The sequence below is a fragment of the Rosa chinensis genome, chromosome 7 (genome assembly GCF_002994745.2).
Source record: "Rosa chinensis cultivar Old Blush chromosome 7, RchiOBHm-V2, whole genome shotgun sequence".
NCBI classification, from domain to species: Eukaryota; Viridiplantae; Streptophyta; class Magnoliopsida; order Rosales; family Rosaceae; genus Rosa; species Rosa chinensis.
Window position 1 is genome coordinate 68,668,422 of NC_037094.1, and position 22,539 is coordinate 68,690,960.

Below are 22,539 nucleotides of genomic sequence, written 5' to 3' on the forward strand. Positions count from 1 at the left end.
AGACCGTATTACTAGCTTTTGTCTACTCCAAGACTCGCAACAATTTTTGTGAACTTCATGATTTCAACTAAAGTCACCCTTCCTGATTGAGGTCTGATCCTGACTTACCAAACCGCTGAATCCCTCCCTTAGCGTCACTTTTAACTTGAAAACACTTGATGGAACAAGGAAAATAATTAAAATAAATAACACAAGAATTTGTTAAGGCAGTGTAAACCTCACCACTGAGAAGACGTCACTGCGAGACTGTTTGTGTAGCACACACAAAGAAGCAATTCACTATGAAATTAAGTCTTTACAAATCACAAATCGTGGTATTCAACACTACCACTTTACACGCAATATAGCTAACTTGTTTACAACTTGAACAACCTATTCTACATAAGAATAAACTAGTCTGTTGTTGTAATCAAGACTTGAATGTCGGATCTTCTTTTTGAATCAAAGTCTCACTGATCTCAAGTATTATGTATACGATAAATGTAGTGAGACAGTAAAGCAAATGACAATCAAAGAGAGTTTTTCATAAAACTGTTTGTGAAGACCATGCAACACATAAAGCACACTTCAATCTAAAAACTCTGACGTTCTGAATGAAGTTTGGAAACCTTTTATAGAGATGCAAGACTCCCCCTCAATCAAATCTCTTTTTATCATAGAATAAAATAAACAAGGGAAGGTTTAAAAACTAATTTCGATATGCAATCAATCCTTTCTAACTATATGCAATCACAATCTTTATCTAATAAGAGTTTTTGAAAACAAATTAATGCAGATAAGATTTCCAAATCGACTCAAGTAATCACTCAATAATTTAGATCCACAATGCATGCAGATTTGTATGAAAATGGAAGATCAGTGAGCTTGATTTTCGGTTTGTGATCCAATCCTTCAGTCTCCTTGGATCACCGGGAAAGTAGGAGAGAAATACTCTCCGAATCTCTCGCGAATCTCTAAACTCCTAATGTCCTTGGGAGACTATGTGTTGAATGGAAATATCCCAAAATACTTACAATCTCCCCCTTTGGGCATTCCCATTCAACACATAGATTTTTCTTCTTTATCCTGCAGATTAGACTTCACAAGATAATCAAAAGCACATATAACCACACAACACTCAACAAATATACCTAGAAGGCTTACTTGGATCAAAGGAATCAATTTCCATCATTTTCCCGGATCCAAGCAAAAGATAAAACTACATAAGCATAGTTAAATAAGAATCCAAATAGTTTGTGCTTATGCACTTACAAACCAAAACCAAATAAAAATATTGTCCAAGAAAAAATAAAAGGCAAAAAGAAGAAAAATTAATAGAAAATTAAAAAATTTACTTATCCCCTTTTGAAGGGGAAGGCTCCTCAAATTTCACCATCAGCTTGGTGACCCGGTCATGAAACTCTTCAGTGTCAATAGAAGCGTCATTGCAGTCACCATCCTCCTGTGCATTTATCTCTCGGGCAGCCATTGTAGAGGGTCTAGGATCTCCACCAGCAGAGGCTTTGGGGCAGAACCCACCTTGCTTGTCACAGCCTCCCTCCTAGGGAACCCAGGGGGGTGGCCTTGCATGTTCTGGACCTCCATAGCGAGGTTGTTCAGCGCAATGTGACAGCGGACCAATGAGAAGTTCATGTCAGCGACATAGTCGATCATGCATATGACCCTCCAATTCGTTACCATAATGCCATCTTGAAGAGAAGAATGCAGGTCATCAATGGATGCGGCCAGGCTTTCCATGGTGGCTGCAGGCCGAGGGACACAAACAGGCTAGGAGGAAGAGGACTCTCCAGGATGTAGGCGAGGTGAGCGATGAGGAAGAAGAGGGGTACTCTGGCTACGTTCATGAAAAGGACGAGGGTCCCCAGTATGAGTAACACCGGCGTGAGCAGCGCCCTGGCGGCCTTCCTCCTCCAGAGAGAGAGGAGGTTGGCATTGGTTGCCTCCAATGCGGGTAGTGATTTTTGTACAAACCATGATGAAAAGAAGCGGGGAAGAAACAATTTGAATCTGCTCACTTAGACAAACCCTAGTGAAATCTGGAAGAGGCAAGGGGTTATGTGATGCCCCGGAAATTCGTATTTATTTTTTGAGGACTTTCTGGAATCTAATTTATGGTTATTGGACGATTTCATGGCTCGTGGATAAAGCGGAAGTGTTTCGGGCGAATAATTATTCAGGAAGCGTCATTTTAGGGGGGGGCGCAAGGGTTGACTTTTTATTCGTTGGGATTCTCCAAAAACTTCCTTCACGAAAGTCATAGAGCATGTCGATACGAGTTCGTGGACATGTGCAATGCGGAAATTGGAGTTTGTATGAAGAAGTTATGGCCATTGGAAAAAGTTTCCATTTTGGTATATATGGGAAATTTTTCCGAAAAAATCAGAAAAGTCAGATTTTCCCTTTTTGGAAACCTTTCCTCTCTCTTCTCTCCCGAGCCCACGCGCAGCTCTCCACTTCACCGGCTTCGTTCTTCCTCCTCCGACCACCATAAGAAGCGATTCCAAGTGGGCTTTCTTCGCCTCAACCTCCTCTACACGTCTGTGGAAGTGATTCTTCACGATTCGAGCTGTGGTGGACGCTGCAAGGCCGAGAAGTAGCCACGTCGGGGACCAAATCGCCTTCGTCGGAACTAGAGGTTCTGGCCACCTTTGCCGGTGATTCTTGAGGGCTTTTGGAGCTCTAGTTTGTTGGTCATTATAGCTTATGGGGGTAACGGTCGAGGTTGCTGGAGACTCATAAGTATGTAGTTTAAAGGAGAGTTCCGAGAGTATTCTTCTTTTATTGTCTAGAAGAGGCTTGATTTACTTCTTGATGGTTAAGTTAGCAAATGGAATATTGTCACAACGGTGACTTTAGTTATCCCTTCGATGGAAAAGATATGGAATGTTAGAAGGAATTATGGTTGCATTGTTTCCTTAAGCTGTTATGTGAGTTGTTGATTGATGTTCATGAGTTACTCATACGAGCTTTCATAAGCTTACCGAGTTTGTTGTGTGGCAACCCAGTGCACCATTCAAACGGTGTAGGGGTTAATCCTGCAGGTCAGGATAATCGTGGCTGAAGCAGAGGTAGATTGTTGGCAGCAGAACGGGTAGGAAGCAAATTTTGTTGGCTTTGCCATTGTTATGACTTCGGCTATGTAGTAAGCCCTGAGGAGCATTTACTTTTTATTTTGTGATGGAAATTTAATTCGTAAGCTTATGTAATATATATCTCTGTGGAGCCGGTCAATATTGGAATTGTGGGTTCAGGGCATCAATATATACTTGGTTTAAAAGGTAGATGTCTCCATGTATTTAGTATTGATGGCTAAACGATTACGCATGTATAATTATGAGGTTATATATCGATTTTTATTTGTGTGAAAAATCAGGGGCGTGACAAGTTCTTTATAAAGAGCATCGATAGGGTCAGACACGTCGTTTCAACATAGCTTCTCCAAGAAGGAGAAGAGTTATGACAAATTAAAGTTCCAAGAAAAACGCATGCGAATCGAAATCTCCCCCTAAAATCATGTTTCGTCAGTAAGGAAATCACATTTAAACAGATGGCAAATAAGGAAGGAGAACCACAAGACACATAACACAGAGTCGTGTAACCAAGTAACCAGGAGCATAATATCTTGTCACAACTTTGAATGAGGAAATCTAGCATAGTTGAAGCACAGAGAGACACTTAAAACTCGAAGGAAGACACATATTTCAGTTAACAAATGCAACCATGATGTATTCTATCAACAAGGAAAATTGAGACTCAAAACTAAATCTCAAGCAGTAAACTGGTGAAATATGTGAGCATAAGAATAGTTGGGGCTTTGAGACATGTTTAGAGAGAGAAGGTGAGTGAAGTAAGTGAATTGAGGATAGGTGCCTTCTCCTTAAGTCTTGCATAACAGGAACTGAGCCATTTAACTTAATTTTCATTGTATCAACTTAAGTAGGAAGAACTCATGCAGCAAGGTACCCTTCAACAACTCCCAAATCAGATGATCTCAGGGTGCTAAACATAACAAGGATGCTCGACCAAATGTACCTCGAGTTACTGCTCTTAATTTCAAGGTGTATCACTGTGACAAACCTGACAATCTCGTTTCTTACAAACCCTGGAAAGTTCACCATAACCAGGGCCTGATTACTTTGAAAGGAAGTATACTGAGAGCCCATTCTCGTTTCTTACAAACCCTAGAAAGTTCACCACAACCAAGATCTGATTACTTTGAGAGGAGGGATACTTAACTTCATTCAGCCTGGTTGAATTTCTTTAGGCAACAAATTAGTTTATACACTTCATCAACCTTCTTAACACAATAAACAAGCAACATGCCACCACTTATATTCATGAGTGAAAGTGCAGAAAGAGTTTGACTGATTGAGAAGTTAAGAGAGAGTACACAATCATTGTCCAGAATAAGACATGGCAATATAAGACATAATATTGAAAATATGGGCAACCTTGAAGAACAGTGGTCTGAGTACACTAAGTTCATGATTTTCTCACTGAAAGGTAGACATATACTATACTACCTTAATATTTAGAGCATATTCCAATGGCATTCCTCAATAATTCAAACCTAGCAGTGTCTAGTGGTTTAGTGAAAAGATCAGCTAACTGATTGTCAGTAGGCACAAAGCTTAATTCAAGAATGTTCTGCTCAACTAAATCTCTAATGAAGTGATATATGAGGTCAATGTGCTTTGTCCTAGAGTGTTGAACAGGATTCTTGGTGATATTTATGGCACTAGTGTTGTCACAGAAGATGGACAACTTACCTTGAGAGATACCATAATCCTTGAGCATTTGAGTACAACAACTTCCAGCTGCCACATATTCAGCTTCAGCGGTCGAGAGTGAGATGCAATTTCGCTTTTTGTTGTGCCATGCGACTAAGTTATTTCCAGTAAAGAAATACCCTCCCGAGGTGCTCTTCCTATCCTTAAGGTTACCTCCCCAGTTAGCATCGGAGTAGCCTGCAATCTCCACATTAGTGTCAAAGGTATAGAAGATGCCACAAGTGACTGTACCTGAGATGTATCGAAGAATCCTTCTAACAGCTTCCAGATGGGATTCCTTTGGATTTGCTTGAAATCGAGCACACACTCCAACACTGAAGAAGATATTAGGTCGACTAGCAGTAAGATACAACAAACTGCCAATCATGCTCCTATAGAGGGGGGATCAACTGTCTTGCCATCCTTGTCTTCATCAAGCTTGGTAGTGGTGCTCATGGGATTGTTCACCACTTTCTTTGATTCAAGGCCAAATTTCTTGATGAGGTTCTCAACATATTTGGTTTGACAGAGAAACAGGCCTGTGTCAATCTGCTTTACTTGCAATCCAAGGAAAAAAGTTAGCTCACCACACATACTCATTTCAAATTCACTTTCCATGACCGATTGAAATTTTGTGACAAGATATTTAGTTGTAGAACCAAAAACAATGTCATCAACATACACTTGTGCAATGATAATGTCATTTTTTACTTGTTTTACAAATAAAGTTTTATCAACTGACCCCCCTAGTGTAACCTTTTCCCACGAGATGAGTGGAAAGCCTCTCATACCAGGCTCGAGGAGCCTGTTTCAGTCCATACAAAGCTTTCTTGAGTCTGTAAACATGGTCCAAGTTATATGGGTCTTTGAAACCATGAGGTTGTTCCACATAAACTTCTTCCTGTAAGATCCCATTTAGGAAGGCAGTTTTGACATCCATTTGAAACAATTTGAACCTGAGATGACAAACTACAGACAAAAGTAATCTCACATATTCTAATCCAGCAACAAGAGCAAATGTTTCATCAAAATCAAGACCTTCAACCTGTGAGTAACCTTGAGCCACCAACCTAGCTTTGTTTCTAATCACATTCCCTCTCTCATCACTTTTGTTTATGAAAATCCACTTAGTTCCTATGACATTGCAATTTCTAGGTCTAGGTACTAAGTACCACACATCATTCCTAGTAAATTGGTTAAACTCTTCCTGCATAGCACTAATCTAGTGATCATCCAACAAGGCTTCCTTAACATTTTTTTGGTTCAATCAAAGACACAAAACCAAACTGGGAAATGACATTCATTTTGATCTGATTCTCAGTGACAAAACAAAGCAATACATTGTCTTGACTGACCTTATTCTGACTTACCTATGTAATCGCTTGACTTCTAGTCTTTAACCAATCTGACACTTTCCCAATGATATCTTGACTAGAATGATCCTTCTGAACTTTTTTGAAACCACGTCTCAGTGTTGGGGCTGGCTCAAAGATACTGTCAGTCATTACCTCTTCTGCATCCTTTTCAGGCTCATCTTCTAATAACGTGCTTGAGGTTGAAGGCGCATCTGCATACGATTCTTCCTATTTAACAAACTGATCATCAATAGACACATTAATAGATTCCATTACAACACGAATTCTCTTGTTGTAAACTCGATATCCCTACTATTCAGGGAGTATCCTAGGAACACACCCTCATCACTTCTTGTATAAAACTTACCAAGGTGTTCCCTATCCCTTAATTAGAATGTAGCAGGGATTTCCAAAAACATGAAAGTGTCCGACATTTGGTTTTTTACCTTTCCAAAGTTCATAAGCAGTTTTGTCAGTACCAGGTCTGAGAAAGACTCAATTTATAGTGTAGCATGCATTGCTTATAGCTTCATCCCAAAAATTTGTGCTTAGGCCAGCATCATGTAGCATAACCCTGGCCATATCTAATAATACTCTGTTATTTCTTTCGACAATTCCATTCTGCTGAGGAGTAATTGGAGCTGAAAATTCATGGGAAACACCAAGCTCATTGAAATAGTTAGTAAAAGCAACATTTTTAAACTCAGTCCCATTGTCAAACCTGACACTGACCATGCAAAGATTAGATGACTGTTTTTCTGTCAACATTTTCTAACTCAAATTTTTAAAGGATTCAAAAGTTTCAGCTTTATCCTTCAGAAAATTTACCCAAGTAAATCTGGAAAAATCATCTACCACTACCAACATATAGCTTTTACCTCCAATACTTTCAGATTGAGCTGGTCCCATTAGATCTATATGAAGCAATTCTAGAACTTTTGTGGTTGTAGCAGAGTTCACCACCTTGTGAGGTACTTTGGTTTGCTTCCCAATTCTGCATCCTCCACACACCTTATCCATTTTTGTTTTTAGAGTTGGTAAGCCTCTGATACATTGCTTAGAGAATCATTTTAGTAGATCTTGATAATTCACATGTCCCAGTCCCCTATGCCATAGTTCAAATGTCTCTTATGATGATCTTACTGAAAGATAGGACTGCATAGCAGAACACTCATTAGCTTTAATATGGTAACATGTATCAAAAGATCTCTTACCTCCCATAATGCCTTCACCTTTGTGATTAAGAACCAAACATCGTTGTTTATTGAACTACGTCACATCTTCATAGTCATCAGACAAGTGGCTGACACTAATCAAATTAGCTATCAGTCCTTCAACATATAGTATATTCTTGAGATTTAGGATGCCAGGTGTATTGACAGTGCCTCGAGCCAATATGATTGCTTTTCTTCCATTACCAAAGGTGACAGATCCTGTTGTGCACTCGTCCTCAAAGGAAGAAAACCATGCTTTGTCTCCGGTCATGTGTCGAGAGCAGCCACTATCAACATACCAAATGTCTCTTTGTTTGTCAGCTAAGGCTGTAAGAGCTACTAGACATGTGGCTTCAATATATATAGATTTCTTACATGGATTAACACATATTATAAGACAAGCAGCATTAGCAGTGTCAGTGTGAGTGAGAGAACTATTATTCCTACTCTTCCTAGTCCAGACATTTTTTCCTCTAATAGTTTGCTTTTTGGAAAACAATTCAGTTAGCCTATTGATGAGTTCCTTTTGTTCTCTAAGCTCACTTTGTAGAGATTCTACAGTACATTTTTCTTGATCATGCTGTAACTTAACAGTTCTCTCATTACATCTAGGTCTAATATGTCCGATCTTACCACAATGGTGACAAGTAGGAATAAAGGTCTTTGAGTTGAGATACCTGTTTTGACTAGTAGTAACTCCTTGGTCAAACTTTACCTGTTGAGCATATTTCAGTTGTTCATTACCTTTGTCCTTGACCTTTTTGACAATGTCAGTACAAGATTCACCATTTTCAACAACTGGTCGTGACTCTTTGACAAACTTGGTACTCTTGGAACTCCCACCTGAATAGCCAAGTCTGAAAGTGTCATGTGGAGCTTTTCCTGATCCAAACAACCTTGATACAACACTTGAGCTGATATCAAACTTAGCAAACTTTTCTTGAGTGATTTTTAACTCATCCTGCAAGGAGTCAACTTCTGTTAGCAAATTTAAATTCAAGGCATGTTGTCCTTTTACCTCAAGCTCCAGCAGTTTGATTTTATTGTTGAGTTCAAGACGTTCATTCTTCCATGCTGGCAGCACCTTATCATTTGATACACTAGTTAACTCATCAGTGAACCTGTTCCTTTCTTGTTCCCAAGTTGTCTGTGACTATTTCAACAAGCATTTCAACTCTTCTTTTTCAGCATTCAATGTCTCAACTTCTCTTTCCAGTTCCAAGTTCTTGATCAATGTAGCCTTTCACGCCTTGTAGAGTTGCTTGCAGCGGATAGCAGTTTCATCATCAGAGAAAGCCTCATCACTTTCTGAATCAGCCAAGAGAGATGATACAAAAACTACATTCTCCACTTCCTGAGTTTCATCATCACTCCATGTTAAGAGCAGCGATTTGTTATTGCTATTACCATGCTTCCTATTTCCACAATAAGTGGAAATGTGACCATAGATACCACATTCATAGCACTTTGTTTTCCCAGAATGAGTTCCCTTGACGTTTCCTTTCCCACTCTTATCATTATAGTCACTACTGCTGCTACTACCATTTTAGAAGTTTTTCCTGGGAGCATTAGGATTCCTAGAGGAGTTCTTGCTTTTGAGAAACTTCTTAAACTCCTTTTTTAAAAGAGCAAGATCTAGTGTTTATTCTTCCTCTTCTACCCCTTTCACAGCCTTGAATGCTACACCATTTGTTTTCTTCTCAGGTTTTAACCTCATCTCATAGGTTTTGAGATTTCTGATAAGCTCATCAAGTGGATAGTCATCAATATCAAATGAATCCTCTATACTGGTGACTTTGGAATGGAATTTTTCAGGCAAGGCCCTGAGTATCTTCTTGACTATCTTATCTACTCCAACACCGACCAGTGATCTTGAGAATTCTCCCATCAAAGTCATCCACCGTTTCATCCTCCCCTATGGTCATAGTTTCAAACTCAAAGACCAATGCTTGTAGTTTTTGTGCATGTACCTTTTCATTTCCTTCGTATGTAGTTTGTAGCATATCCCATGCTTGTTTGCAGTGTCACAATGACTAATCCTTAGTTTTTCACGTTCAGAGAGGGTTGTGAAGTTGTTATTCTTAGCTTTGAAATCTGCTTGCAGATCAATAACTTCCTCATCAGTCCAATCCTTTCTAGGTTCAGGAGTGGTAGTAGAGAAACTTTCACTTTTGGTTGGAACAATAGGTACCTTCTAGCCATTTTCAACAATGTTCCACACATGCTCATCTTGTGCATAGAAGTACGATTTCATGTATATTTTCCATTCAGTGTACTTTCCACACCCTCCATCAAACCATGGAGGACTGTTGACAGAACCACCACCAGCTCTATCACTCGAGTGTTCCATTGTCATAGCGACCTACTAGAAGATTCTAGAACCTACTCTGATGCCAAATGAAAACACTTGATGGAACAAGGAAAATAATTAAAACAAATAACACAAGAATTTGCTAACGCAATGTAAACCTCACCATTGAGGAAACGTCACTGCGAGGCTGCTTATGTAGCTCACACAAAGAAGCAATTCACTATGAAATCAAGTCTTTACAAATCACAAGTCGTGGTATTCAACACTACCACTTTACAAGCAATATAGCTAACTTGTTTACAACTTGAACAACCTATTCTACACAAGAATAAACTACTCTGTTGTTGTAATCAAGACTTGAATGTCAGATCTTCTCTTTGAATCAAGGTCTCATTGATCTCAAGTATTATGCATACGATAAATGTAGTGAGACAGTAAAGCAAATGACAATCAAAGAGAGTTTTTCATAAAACTGTTTGTGAAGACCATGCAACACATAAAGCACACTTCGATCTAAAAACTCTGACATTCTAAATGCAGTTTGGAAACCTTTTATAGAGATGCAAGACTCCCCCTCAATCAAATCTCTTTTTATCACAGAATAAAATAAACAAGGGAAGGTTTTAAAACTAATTTCGATACGCAATCAATCCTTTCTAACTATATGCAATCACAATCTTTATCTAATATGAGTTTTTGAAAACAAATTAATGCAGATAAGATTTCCAAATCAACTCAAGTAATCACTCAATAATTTAGATCCACAATGCATGCAGATTTGTATGAAAATGCAATCTACCTTTATCTTTAGATCAGTGAGCTTGATTTTCGGTTTGTGATCCAATCCTTCAGTCTCCTTGGATCACCGGGAAAGTAGGAGAGAAATACTCTCCGAATCTCTTGTGAATCTCTAAACTCCTAATGTCCTTGGGAGACTATGTGTTGAATGGAAATATTCCCAAAATACTTACATAACTTCATGAAAACAAATCCCCATATGGCCGTATCAAAACTGAAATGCAGCATGCCATGAAGACTTGCAAAAGCTTCACTAGAAGTTGGTGAAATATTCAGAAGGTTAAGAATTCAAAAATATCGCTTAGATGAGGCTTATACACACACAAAAGCTTCACATAGTCTGTCTGCTAGTCTACTGGCATCATCTTTCTACTTGTAGAGAGTGGCTTAGAACAAAACTTCCTTATACAGTTATACCCAGTACTGGGAAACACACACCTAAATAGGCAATTCAAGGGCTAAAGTGAAGGAAGTATTGGCATGCTAGATGAGCGTGTTGCCTAGTCCAACTCATCTAAAGATCTATTTGAGATTGTATTTCGGAGACCTAAAAGCACAATTAAAAATATTAACTAATTTAAAAACATTTTAAAATGTGTCAAGGAATATAAATACTTGAAAGAAGTTATGAGAAATGATGTCCAGTACAAAAACTGAATATGTTTTTAGTCAAATATAACAAAAAACAAGAGATAATTTTGACTGAATAACTCAGATATATTCATTCACCTTACAAGAAGGAATTATATAAAAATTACAATAGTGCCTAATAAGACAAGTACTACTCCTAAGGCAAGTAGTAAATCTAATAATACTACAGATATTACAGAATATTACAGATCACGGACTATTAGAATATCTACATAAATAAGATAAGTATTACTCACGCCAACACTCCCCCTCAAGTTGGCGCATACAGATCATGAATGCCCAACTTGTCAAGTGAGTCATGAAATGCCTTACTCGATACTGCCTTTGTGAGAACATCAGCTAACTATTCTTCTGAGTGGACAAAAGGAAAAGAGATAAGCTTAGCATCGAGCTTCTCTTTAATGAAATGTCTGTCAACCTCAACATGCTTAGTTCTGTCATGTTGAAAAGGGTTGTGAGCAATATCCACCGCTACCTTATTATCACAATACAAATCCATGGCTCGTTTGGGTTTAAATCCCAAATCACGAAGTAAATTTCTCAACTAAAGTAATTCACAAACTCCATGAGCCATACCTCTATACTCTGCTTCAGCACTTGACCTGGCCACAACCTTTTGTTTCTTACTTCTCCAAGTAACAAGATTACCACCTACAAAAGTGAAGTAACCAGAAATGCATTTTCTATCCGTAACACTACCTGCCCAGTCTGCATCTGAATAACCACTAATATCCAAATGATTATGCTTTGAAAACATCAAGCCTTTTCCAGGTGTAGACTTTAAATACCTCAAAATACGGATCACAGCTTCCATATGAGTTTCACTTGGATTATGCATGAATTGACTCACAACACTAACTGCATATGCAATGTATGGCCGAGTATGTGAGAGATAGATTAATCTGCCAACTAACCTCTGATAGCGAGCCTTCTCTGTAGGAGTTTGATTATGGTACTCAGCCAGTTTATGATTCTGCTCAATAGGAGTATTAGCAGGTCTACACCCTAGCATTCCTATCTCTGTCAACAAATCAAGCACATATTTTCTCTGGCACAAGAAAACTCCTAAACTCCCCTTGGTGACCTCAATCCCCAAAAAATATTTAAGAGAACCAAGATCTTTCATCTCAAACTCTGATGCAAGTAGATCTTTCAATCTTTCAACCTGCTTTGAATTATCACCAGTAATTATCATATCATCAACATAAATAATCAAGGCAGTTAATTTACCTTCACAGCGTTTCAGAAACAATGTATGGTTAGAGTTGCTCTGCTTGTACCCAAAACGACGCATAGCTTAAGAGAATCTTCCAAACCAAGCTCGTGGTGATTGTTTGAGTCTAAACAAGGACTCATTTAACTTACACACAAATCTACCTCCTGTGATTGCCTCATATCCTGGTGGTAGATCCATATAGACTTCTTCAGATAGCTCTCCATGTAAAAAGGCATTCTTCACATCAAACTGTTGCAAGGGCCAATCTAGATTAGCTACTAGAGACATCAACACTCGAACATTATTAATCTTTGCTACTGGAGCAAAGGTCTCCTCATAATTCACGCCATATGTTTGAGTATATCCCTTTGCAACAAGTCTTTCTTTATTCCTGTTAACCATCTGCATTGTGTTTGATAGTGTACACCCATCTACATCCAACAACTCTCTTTCCTTGTGGAGGTGGCACCAACTCCCAAGTATTATTCTTCTCTAATGCCTCCATCTCTTCACTCATCGCTTAAGACCATTTGGGATCCTTGAGAGCATCCTGCACTTTACTGGGAACACATACAGAGGATATTTGATTCACAAAAGAAGCATGGGATTTGGATAACTGGTGGGTGGATACAAAGTTAGCTATGGCATACTTAGACTTAACATCTAAACTTGGTTCATATCGACAAGGTAGTTTACCACGGGTGGACCTAGGAGGCAAAACATACACACTATCGCCAATATCAGAGTTAGAAGAAACACCACCAACCTAAAGATTGGGACGCTCCTCAGGGATTGGCTGACAAGGGTTATTTGTATCTAAGAAGGTAGATGATTCGGCAATTGTCTTTTTTGTTTCGGAACTCGCAATGCTCTGTTCAGCAATTGCATGGTGAAGGGTAGACGATTCAGCAATTGCCTTTTCTGTTTCGGAACTCGCAATGCTCTGTTCGGCAGTTGCATGGTGAAGGGTAGACGATTTAGCAATTGCATTTTCTGTTTCGGAACTCGCAATGCTCTGATTAGCAATTACCTTTTTTGTTTCTGTAGGAGTGTTGTTGGCTTCAATGGGCATAATTTTAATCCCATAAGACTTCTCTTCCAAAAAAGTGTGTTTCTCCCCCTGAAGTGAAGAATTGATGGGAGAAAAATAACATGCATCCTCATAAAAGGTGACAAAAACTTTCTGTGTAGGAGGATGAAAACACTTGTAGCCCTTCTGATGAACACCATAGCCCACAAAAATACACTTTAATGCCCTGACATCGAGTTTGGACCGTTGATTCTTAGGAACATGGACGAACACAACACACCCAAAGACACGAGCAGGGAGATTAGAAAACAAACGGACAAACACATGATTTGAAAGGGCAGCATAAGTTGACCATTGAAAATAGAGGAAGGTAGCCTATTGATGAGATGACAAGCAGTGAGAATAGCATCTCCCTAAAGATACTTATGCATATGAGCACTAAATACAAGAGACTGGGCTATGTCAAGAACATGACGATTCTTTCTTTCTGACAACCCATTGTTCAGGGGTTTGAGGGCAAGTAGTTTGATGAATAATCCCATGAGAATGAAAGAATTGGTGAAACTAAGAATTTACAAACTCCCCCCCATTATCAGAACGAAAGACTTTAATATTGGCTCCAAATTGATTTTGAACAAGAGCAAAAAATTCTTGGAAAGCAGAGAAGACTTCTGTAGATACCTCTACTAGTGACACTAGTTTGCTATCTCACCAAGCATAAGTAACACCCTCTTTGGGACACCCACAAGCCATGGTAAGGCCCAACCGAGACATGCATCTTGTAGCCGGTATCCGGAAGTCGCAAATCCGTCGCCGGGAAGCTACCTTCCCGGCCTTGCCAAGTTACCTCCACAATATGCTTTTCTAGAATAGAATAGTAACTTTGAGTCCCACATCTAAGAAAATGTAAATGAGGGAGCCTCCTTCCCCTATAAAAGGAGACTCCTTCCCACTTACTCCACATCCCATTACATCTCTTGTAATCTTGTTAGGCCGCAAGGCTCAACACACTAGTGTAACATTCAAGTGGACGTAGTTTCCCGCTAAGGCGGGAGACGAACCACTATACATCTCGTGTCACTCTCTCTCTCTCTCTCTCTCTCTAAAGCTAACTAGAGATCCCCACGGATCCAAACGTTAACATTGGCGCCGTCTGTGGGAAGCCAACACAAGGGCTTCGTCACACTTACCATTGAGTTAAGACATCTCAACATATCCTTAGAGGTAACTTGTGCCATCAGCCAAGTCAACGCCAAACAAGTCTGGTCAACGACTAACAAGGCTGGCCAACTCTGGTCAACGCCAGCTCAAAGTGGTCAACGCCCACTCAAAAAAAAAAAAAAATCTTGGGTGCAAAATCTTCTCTGGACACCCAGAGATCCGCTTAGGACACCCTCCTTCGTTGCAGCAGCAACTCTCTCAGGACCCACTAGAGCTCAGCGGCCAGCCAAGCATCCTCCGCCAGCAAGCTTCACCGCCGGGTGGCTTCTGCTGGGCTTCACCGCTGGGTAGCTTCCTCTGAGCTCAAGGCTCCGCTAAACTCCAAGTATCCGCTGAGATTAAAGCCCCCGCTGAACTCCAGCTCTCCACCGATCTCTGAGTCTCCGTCGAGCTCTGTGTCTCTACGTTCCTTTCTTAGTTACACACAGCCTGCATCTTCGTTGCCTCTAGCTGCCATGACTTACCGTTGAGGTCATCACCTGCAAGCACCGCTGAACATAGCGCCTCCAAGCTTCATAGCTTAACTCGTTACTCCATCACGAGTCTACTGCTTGCAGGCTTTACCGCTGAGCACCAAAAGGCTCCGCCAAGAATCATCTCCTCAGCTAGCAAGGCTAACCCAGCGGCCATCTCCCGCTAGACTTCAGCGACCCAACTCCGCTGACAACACCCAGCGGTAATCCAGCAGCATCAACACACCGCCAGCGGCGGCAAGGCCATCGGTCAACCATCAGCGGCAACTGCTAACCATTCCCCGCTGGACACCATCAGCGGCAAATCCCTTCCGCTAAGTACCATCAGCGGTGAATTCCTCCGCCAAGTCTTCACTAGGCATCAAGGCTCCGCTCCGCTGCCCAACCCCCGCCAGTAAAATACCGACCCGAGCTCCTTCCGCTAGCCACCTCCACTGGACAAAGGCTCCGCCGGCCAGGAACTCTGCTACCCAAGAGCTCCGCTCCCCTGGATAAGGGCTCCGTCAGCCAAAAGTTCAGCAATCCAGGCTCCGCTGATGTCCCAAAGCTCCATCATCACCGCTCTCCGCCAAGCAACCACCGCTGGCCACCATAGCTAGCCAAAGCTCTCCGCTCACCTCCATGGCACGCTGATCCGCTGGCAAGCATAATCAACGCCAACCATCTCGGTGACCCACCCTCCCGGTGACTCGTTTCCCAGCAGCTACCCAATCTCTGGGGGACCTCCCAAAAAATCATCTTCTCCCGCCAACACCAATGTCGCATAGCCTGACCTGCAACGCGGTGCTGCTGCAGAAAAGCTAAGTCCTTGATCCTAAATTATACATATATGCCCATGCATTAGGGACTCGGTCTGGCATGCATACATGTCTCCGGTCAGTTACGTAGCATATACATACATGTGCCTACATGCGCCTATGTGATGGCCTGATAGGACCCATGCATGCAGTCCTACTTGAATAGCATAATTGGAATGTCCCTATGCCTACATAGCATATACATACATATACCTATGTCCAGGCTCTATCAGAAACAGGAGGCATAATCACCGATCACCTCCAAAATTAACGAAGTCATCATCATTCTACTAGGATGCTTCGCCAAAGCAAGGGAGCTCCATGCTTGGACAACTCCAACATGATTTGGGTACATATATCGATTCCAACTCCAACTCGCTCCAAATCGGCATAAGATAAGTCACTATATCTTATTTCTTCCGCTCTTGCAATTAGAGCTATTGCCATGTCTATACATGTCTCAATGATCCTTTGCCATATCTACAAAAATACAAAATGTTATTAGCATCCACATTACAAGTACATGCTATACACATATGCCATGCTTCTATTTTAATTGCAACTCAATTAAATAAATATGGGTCACTCAAACAAAATTTTTTTTACTTGCTCTATTTGTTTGTCATGTTTCATACAAGTACAAACTTTACGAGTCTATGGTCACCGCCAAGCGGTAAGGCAGCGACTCATAATGACAATGACCGCTACGCGGCATTGCAGTCAAGTTTCTCCTATGAGAAATAGTAAAGGGACTAGTTAACACAGCCCACGGCAGCCATTGATCCGGCAGTTAACCCCGACGCTTGGGTACCAAAGATTGGGCTCGCTACCGAACACCCTCTGCTCCGTGCAGCTCCCCCTCAACAAACAATTTACCGACCATCCGGAGGTCCGTCGTGGCTGGGGAGTGGAGGACTCCCTGGCGGGCCTAGCAGGGGCCCACCCGAAAGGGCAAAAGCGTTCGCTCCAACCAATTCTAGATGGACGACGCACTCGCACTAATTATGCTTGATATACGGCACAAGGCTACGCTTTGGTATCAACCCGCGAGCACACCCTCCTTGACTGGGGACTTCGGGGACTTGTACATACAGCACAGCATAATTAGCAACGGTCACGCTCATGCCTCAGGGCATCACCTTCGAGCTGCCCGTTAAAGCCTCAGCGGCATCCACGAGCTCTCACGCTCTCGCCGCAGCGGTACCACCAAGACGTCATGCTCTCGGCTCAGCGGCATCCTCGAGGTCTCACGCTCTCGCCGCAGCGGTACCGCCGAGACGTCATGCTCTCGGCTCAGCGGCATCCTTGAGCTCTCGCTCTCGTACCTCAGCGACACCGCCGACTTTCGCCCTCGTGCATTGCCGGCACCGCCTAGCTTCCGCTCACACCTTCGCGCCACCCTTGAGCTTCCGCTCACGAGCTTTCCGCTCGCGAGCTTACCCCTCATGCCTTCGTGGCACCCTTGAGCTTCCGCTCACGAGCTTACCGCTCATGCCTTCGTGGCACCCTTGAGCTTCCGCTCACGAGCTTTCCGCTCGTGAGCTTACCGCTCACGCCTTCGTGGCACCCTTGAGCTTCCGCTCACGAGCTTTCCGCTTGCGAGCTTACCGCTCACGCCTTCGCAGCACCCTTGAGCTTCCGCTCACGCCTTCGCGGCACCCCTGAACTTTCCACTCGCGAGCTTACCGCTCATGCCTTCGCGGCACCCTTGAGCTTCCGCTCACGAGCTTACCGCTCATGCCTTTGTGGCACCCTTGAGCTTATCGCTCACGCCTTCGCGGCACCCTTGAGCTTCCGCTCACGAGCTTACCGCTCACGCCTTCGCGGCACCCTTCCGCTCATGAGCTTACCGCTCACGCCTTCGCGGCACCCTTGAGCTTCCCGCTCATGCCTTCCTGGCAACCCCCGAGCTTCCGCTCATGCCTTCCCGGCACCCCCGAGCTTCCCACTCATGCCTTCCCGGCAACCCACGAGCTCCCGCTCATGCCTTCCCGGCAACCCCCGAGCTTCCCGCTCATGCCTTCCCGGCACCCCCGAGCTTCCTCTCATGCCTTCCCGGCACCCCCGCGCTTCCCGCTCATGCCTTCCCGGCAACCCACGAGCTTCCGCTCATGCCTTCCCGGCAACCCCCGAGCTTCGACTCATGCCTTCCCGGCACCCTCGAGCTTCCCGCTCATGCCTTCCCAGCACCCCCGAGCTTCCCGCTTATGCCTGCCCGGCAATCCTCGACCTTTACACATGTCTACTCGACACACCACACGTTAATGGAACATTGAATTCTTCTATTTGTCGCCTGTGACAATTGAATTCTTTTTGCGTTCCATTAATACGTGCGACAACCAAACAAACACAAGCGTTCACGCATTCATCATTCACGAATTACAAACGCTTACCTCCGCAGCGCTCATGCAACTTACATTTATCATAGGCAATCCATATGCTCATACGACCATATGCGTTCTCGAGTTTGTACGTCATAAGCGATCGTACTCGGCGCCATTCGAGTGTATACATCAACATGTATCACACACCCCGTACGTTCATATATGCCAACGCATATAAGTGCAACTCACATTTGTTGCCCAATGCAACGATCATCCTACATATGCCTTTTTTTCTTTTTTTTTTGTCTTTGTTTTGCAGGTTAACGAGTCGCTTCTTGCTTACGGAGTTCGGGGACTTGTAGGGGCTCCGTGCCGCCCGGTTACTTATGCTTGATGACTTCATGATTATTATTCCCCAACCAAGAAGCTCCTCTTACTTGGGGACTTCGGGGACTTGTAGATACCTCTACTAGTGACACTAGTTTGCTATCTCACCAAGCATAAGTAACACCCTCTTTGGGACAACCACAAGCCATGGTAAGGCCCAACCGAGACATGCATCTTGTAGCCCTATGTTCAAGCTACGCTACGGTATCCGGAAGTCGCAAATTCGTCGCCGGGATGCCACCTTCCCGGCCTTGCCAAGTTACCTCCACAATATGCTTTTCTAGAATAGAATAGTAACTTTGAGTCCCACATCTAAGAAAATGTAAATGAGGGAGCCTCCTTCCCCTATAAAAGGAGACTCCTTCCCACTTACTCCACATCCCATTACATCTCTTGTAATCTTGTTAGGCCACAAGGCTCAACACACTAGTGTAACATTCAAGTGGACGTAGTTTCCCGCTAAGGCGGGAGACGAACCACTATACATCTCGTGTCACTCTCTCTCTCTCTCTCTCTAAAGCTAACTAGAGATCCCCACGGATCCAAACGTTAACAACTTCATATTTGTGTTTCAATAAAAAGACCCAAGTAAGACGGGTATAATCATCAATAAACAAAACAAACCAATGTTTACCCGACAAGGTTGACTCACGGGAAGGTCCCCATACATTAGAATGAATAAGCTCAAAAGGAAAAGAACTCCTAGAAGTACTCAAAGGATAACTAGTACGATGACTTTTAACTAAGACACATGACTCGCAATGCAACTTAGACTCATCGATTCCCAGAAACAAGGATGGAATATATTTCTTCATGACACTAAAGGAAGGATGTCCCAATCTCCGATGCCATAGCCATAATTCTTCAACTTGATTAGTAACCCCAGTCGAAATCAAAGCTGCTTGGATAGCCTTCTCCGACTTCATTTCGGCAAACATGCAATCCAGATGAAATAGTTGACCCCTCAGATAACCCCTGCCGATTATTTCCCTGGTGAGGAGGTCTTGAAAAATCACATACAACGGAAAAAATGTTACAGAACATCGAGATTGAGTATTAAGCTGAGGCACAGATATAAGATGATGAGAGAGATCAGGGACATAAGGAACATCATGTAGTGTCAAAGAAGGGGTGAGAAGAACAGACCCTATTCCTAAAACAGGAAAAGAATCACCATTGGCATTGACAACAGAGGAAATAGAGGGTGGATTGAGAAAAAGAAAGAAACTACGATCATAGGTCATATGGTCAGATGCTCCAGAATCAATTATCCAAGTATTGCCACCAATAAAGCTAGATATCTTTAAAGAAATTCCAATCTTACCATTACCACCGCGACTTACGGATGCGGTATCCTTACCAGAAAAGTTGGTGTGATTTGGTTCTATCACCGCATAGTAATCTTGGTCTTGAACAAGATGAACAACAGCCTTTCCCTTGGGTATGTTGTCCTGAGGTCGGGGCCTATCAAAGTAGCCTGCTGGAAAACCAACCAACCTATAACAATTTGCTTTGATGTGGCCTGGATTTTTGCAGTAGTTACAAGTCAGACTTGAGGAGAACCCGGGAGGTGGACCTTGAAGAGAGGGATGTAGAGAAGAAGGATCTTTCACCATGGTTAATACGCAGCGAAAGGAAAAACAACAAAGTATTTGGAAATATAAGAAGGCAACGGTGATGAAAGGATCAAAGGACAAGGAACAAATCCAAGCACAAAGAACAAGGATCAAAGAACAATGAGTCAGAGTCTAGGATCGGATCTCTGCTATGATACCAAGTCAAATATAACAAAAAACAAGAGAAAATTTTGACTGAATAACTAAGATATATTCATTCACCTTACAAGAAGGAATTATATACAAATTAAAATTGCACCTAATAAGACAAGTACTACTCCTAAAGCAAGTAGTAAACCTAATAATACTACAGATATTACAGAATATTACAGATCATGGACTATTAGAATATCTACATAAATAAGGTAAATATGACTCACGCCAACATTTTTATGCTTCTTTGATTTCATCAGAAAAGCCCTTGTTCGTCTGATTGACAGACTCGAGCAGGGAACCCTCAAAGAAGGAAAAACTTTATCAAATCGAGTTATTGAATTGCACAGGAGACGGCATGTAATCTCTTACCAAAACCTCTGAATTTCGACCAGCATTACTTACAGCCCGTGTTTCTCGTTATTGTGTACTTTTAAGGACATTCACCAATAACGACTTCCTGTTCTCAAATCTATTACATGATGGGTGTCCCCACTTTTCAAAATTTGACTTTGTTGGTGATGTTGGTTATGCACAAGCATGGCAACCCTCAGAAGAGAAAACGTCCCATTTCAGGAACAAGGGGCGCATAAAGGTTCCGTTCAGAAGAACCCTTCAATGTTAACCCCTTACCAGATTGTTTGTGTAAGAAGGAATTGCCAATGCAAGCAACTGAGTAATGGTAAGTGCTCTGAAAAAAAGTTATTGTGCTGCAGGGTGGTGACACATCATTCTTTCCAATTTATAAATGTTACTCTACAGGCATAGGCATAGGGATGCAAGAGAGTTATGTATATCCTGAGTTTACTTATAGCTAGGTTGGTATATCATAGTGTCAAAGAGGTTAATGCAAGAGTGTCATGTCAGGGATTGAGTTGCCAGAGATAGCGAGATGGGGCCTTCCATCTATGACCAAGGCATCGTTTCTGTGCTTTGCGAAGTTGGCCTGTTTTCAATTTTCAAGGATTTGATAAAACGATTCATTGGGGTTACTGTAATGTACTTTCATTGCTTCCATTGCCTCTGCCCCAAGATATCCTACTCTTGGTGTAAGTTTTCTTTACCTATGTTAGGTTATTAGAAATCAGATTTGTGGTATGTGTTTCAATGTGCCTTTTGAGAAAAGGGTTGCTGTTAATTGATAGAAGAGCTATGGTTTTTCGTGTGAATCAAATTGTTTGACATTATTTACATAGATAGTGATTATAGCTTCTTGAATATGGAATTTCAGGCTACAGTTCGTTGCAGTAAAATTGAAGCTGATGCTGATAATGAGGACGGGTTAAGCGGAGAAGCATTCTTACATGCTTTGGTGCCACGGTCGGCTAGGTGAGAGCATATTTTTTCCTCATTTTTTATTTGTGTTGAGTATGATTCAATCTTCTGCATTATGAACTCAAGAGAAAAGAGATTAATTTGAGAGTTAAAATGATATAACTTTTGAAATTGATGGCATAGTACGTGATGAATTCTATATATTAGAGTGAATTGATGATTAGTTTCTGCAGTTGTGATATGATCTTAGGAATTAGTAAGAAGCTCAGGAACATTTGTTGAAATGGCTGAGGCTGCTGATTTGATGCAACGAAAGCGGCGTTCTGACTTTCAATGTAAGTTTTTAGAATGGTTTTATTCTCAATGCTAGACTGGAACCATCTACAATATGCGGCTGATCCAGATTCATATTCCTTACTAAACAGCAAGTATCAAAGATACCTTATACAACGCTATAAAGGTACTAGTAATGGTATCCTGTATTTTTAAATCCCATTCACAATTTAAATGATTCACCATACATGTTCTGTATATGGTCCCCTCTATCTTATCAATCTTCTTTCCATTTCAGGAAAATCTCGATATTATCCCATCCTTGCTCACTTTGGCATTGTATGATATTATGACTTATGATAAGGTCAGGCAAAAAACTTTGCCCTGTCATTGCTGTGAACATCATAGTATTTCCTTGTCGGGTTATATGTAGTGATTACACATACACAGGGAGGAAAGAAAATACTTACTTTCTCATAAGGTCTTTCAGGCTTCGAAATCTGGGGGCCCAAATGGATGTATCCGATTCAGGTAACTGTTATGTATATAATATTTTTTTTAATATAAATTTTGGCATTAAATTGTAAGACAAGCAATGTTGTATCCAAACTGGCCCCTAGACTTCGTTTCCATTTTTGTTTTTTTTTTTTTTTTGGATTAATATTTGGGAAATTTT

The 22,539-nt window shown here is 41.7% G+C and overlaps 2 protein-coding genes across 2 annotated transcripts; both read right to left on the bottom strand.

The window, feature by feature from the left end:
- Positions 1-4,524: 4,524 nt before the first annotated feature.
- On the bottom strand, positions 4,525-5,157 carry LOC121050704 (secreted RxLR effector protein 161-like). Its single transcript, XM_040511577.1, has one exon. The coding sequence runs from the start codon at positions 5,155-5,157 to the stop codon at positions 4,525-4,527; it is 633 nt and encodes a 210-aa protein (XP_040367511.1).
- A 2,236-nt stretch (positions 5,158-7,393) lies between these two features.
- On the bottom strand, positions 7,394-9,688 carry LOC112178472. Its single transcript, XM_024316614.1, has 5 exons — positions 9,560-9,688; positions 9,051-9,253; positions 8,588-8,753; positions 8,357-8,485; positions 7,394-8,299 (listed from the first exon to the last, which is right to left on the bottom strand). The coding sequence occupies exons 1-5, from the start codon at positions 9,686-9,688 to the stop codon at positions 7,394-7,396; spliced, it is 1,533 nt and encodes a 510-aa protein (XP_024172382.1).
- Between the last annotated feature and the right edge of the window lie 12,851 nt (positions 9,689-22,539).

Bases quoted from the DNA above. Each gene is read 5' to 3' on its own strand.
- LOC121050704 (XM_040511577.1), bottom strand. From the start codon at position 5,157: ATGATTGGCAGTTTGTTGTATCTTACTGCTAGTCGACCTAATATCTTC.
- LOC112178472 (XM_024316614.1), bottom strand. From the start codon at position 9,688: ATGGAACACTCGAGTGATAGAGCTGGTGGTGGTTCTGTCAACAGTCCT. The intron at 9,254-9,559 runs GTGTGGAACATT...CTATGACCATAG, and splicing joins TCTATGCACAAGATGAGCAT to GGGAGGATGAAACGGTGGAT. The intron at 8,300-8,356 runs GTAAAAGGACAA...GACTCCTTGCAG, and splicing joins TCAAACTGCTGGAGCTTGAG to GATGAGTTAAAAATCACTCA.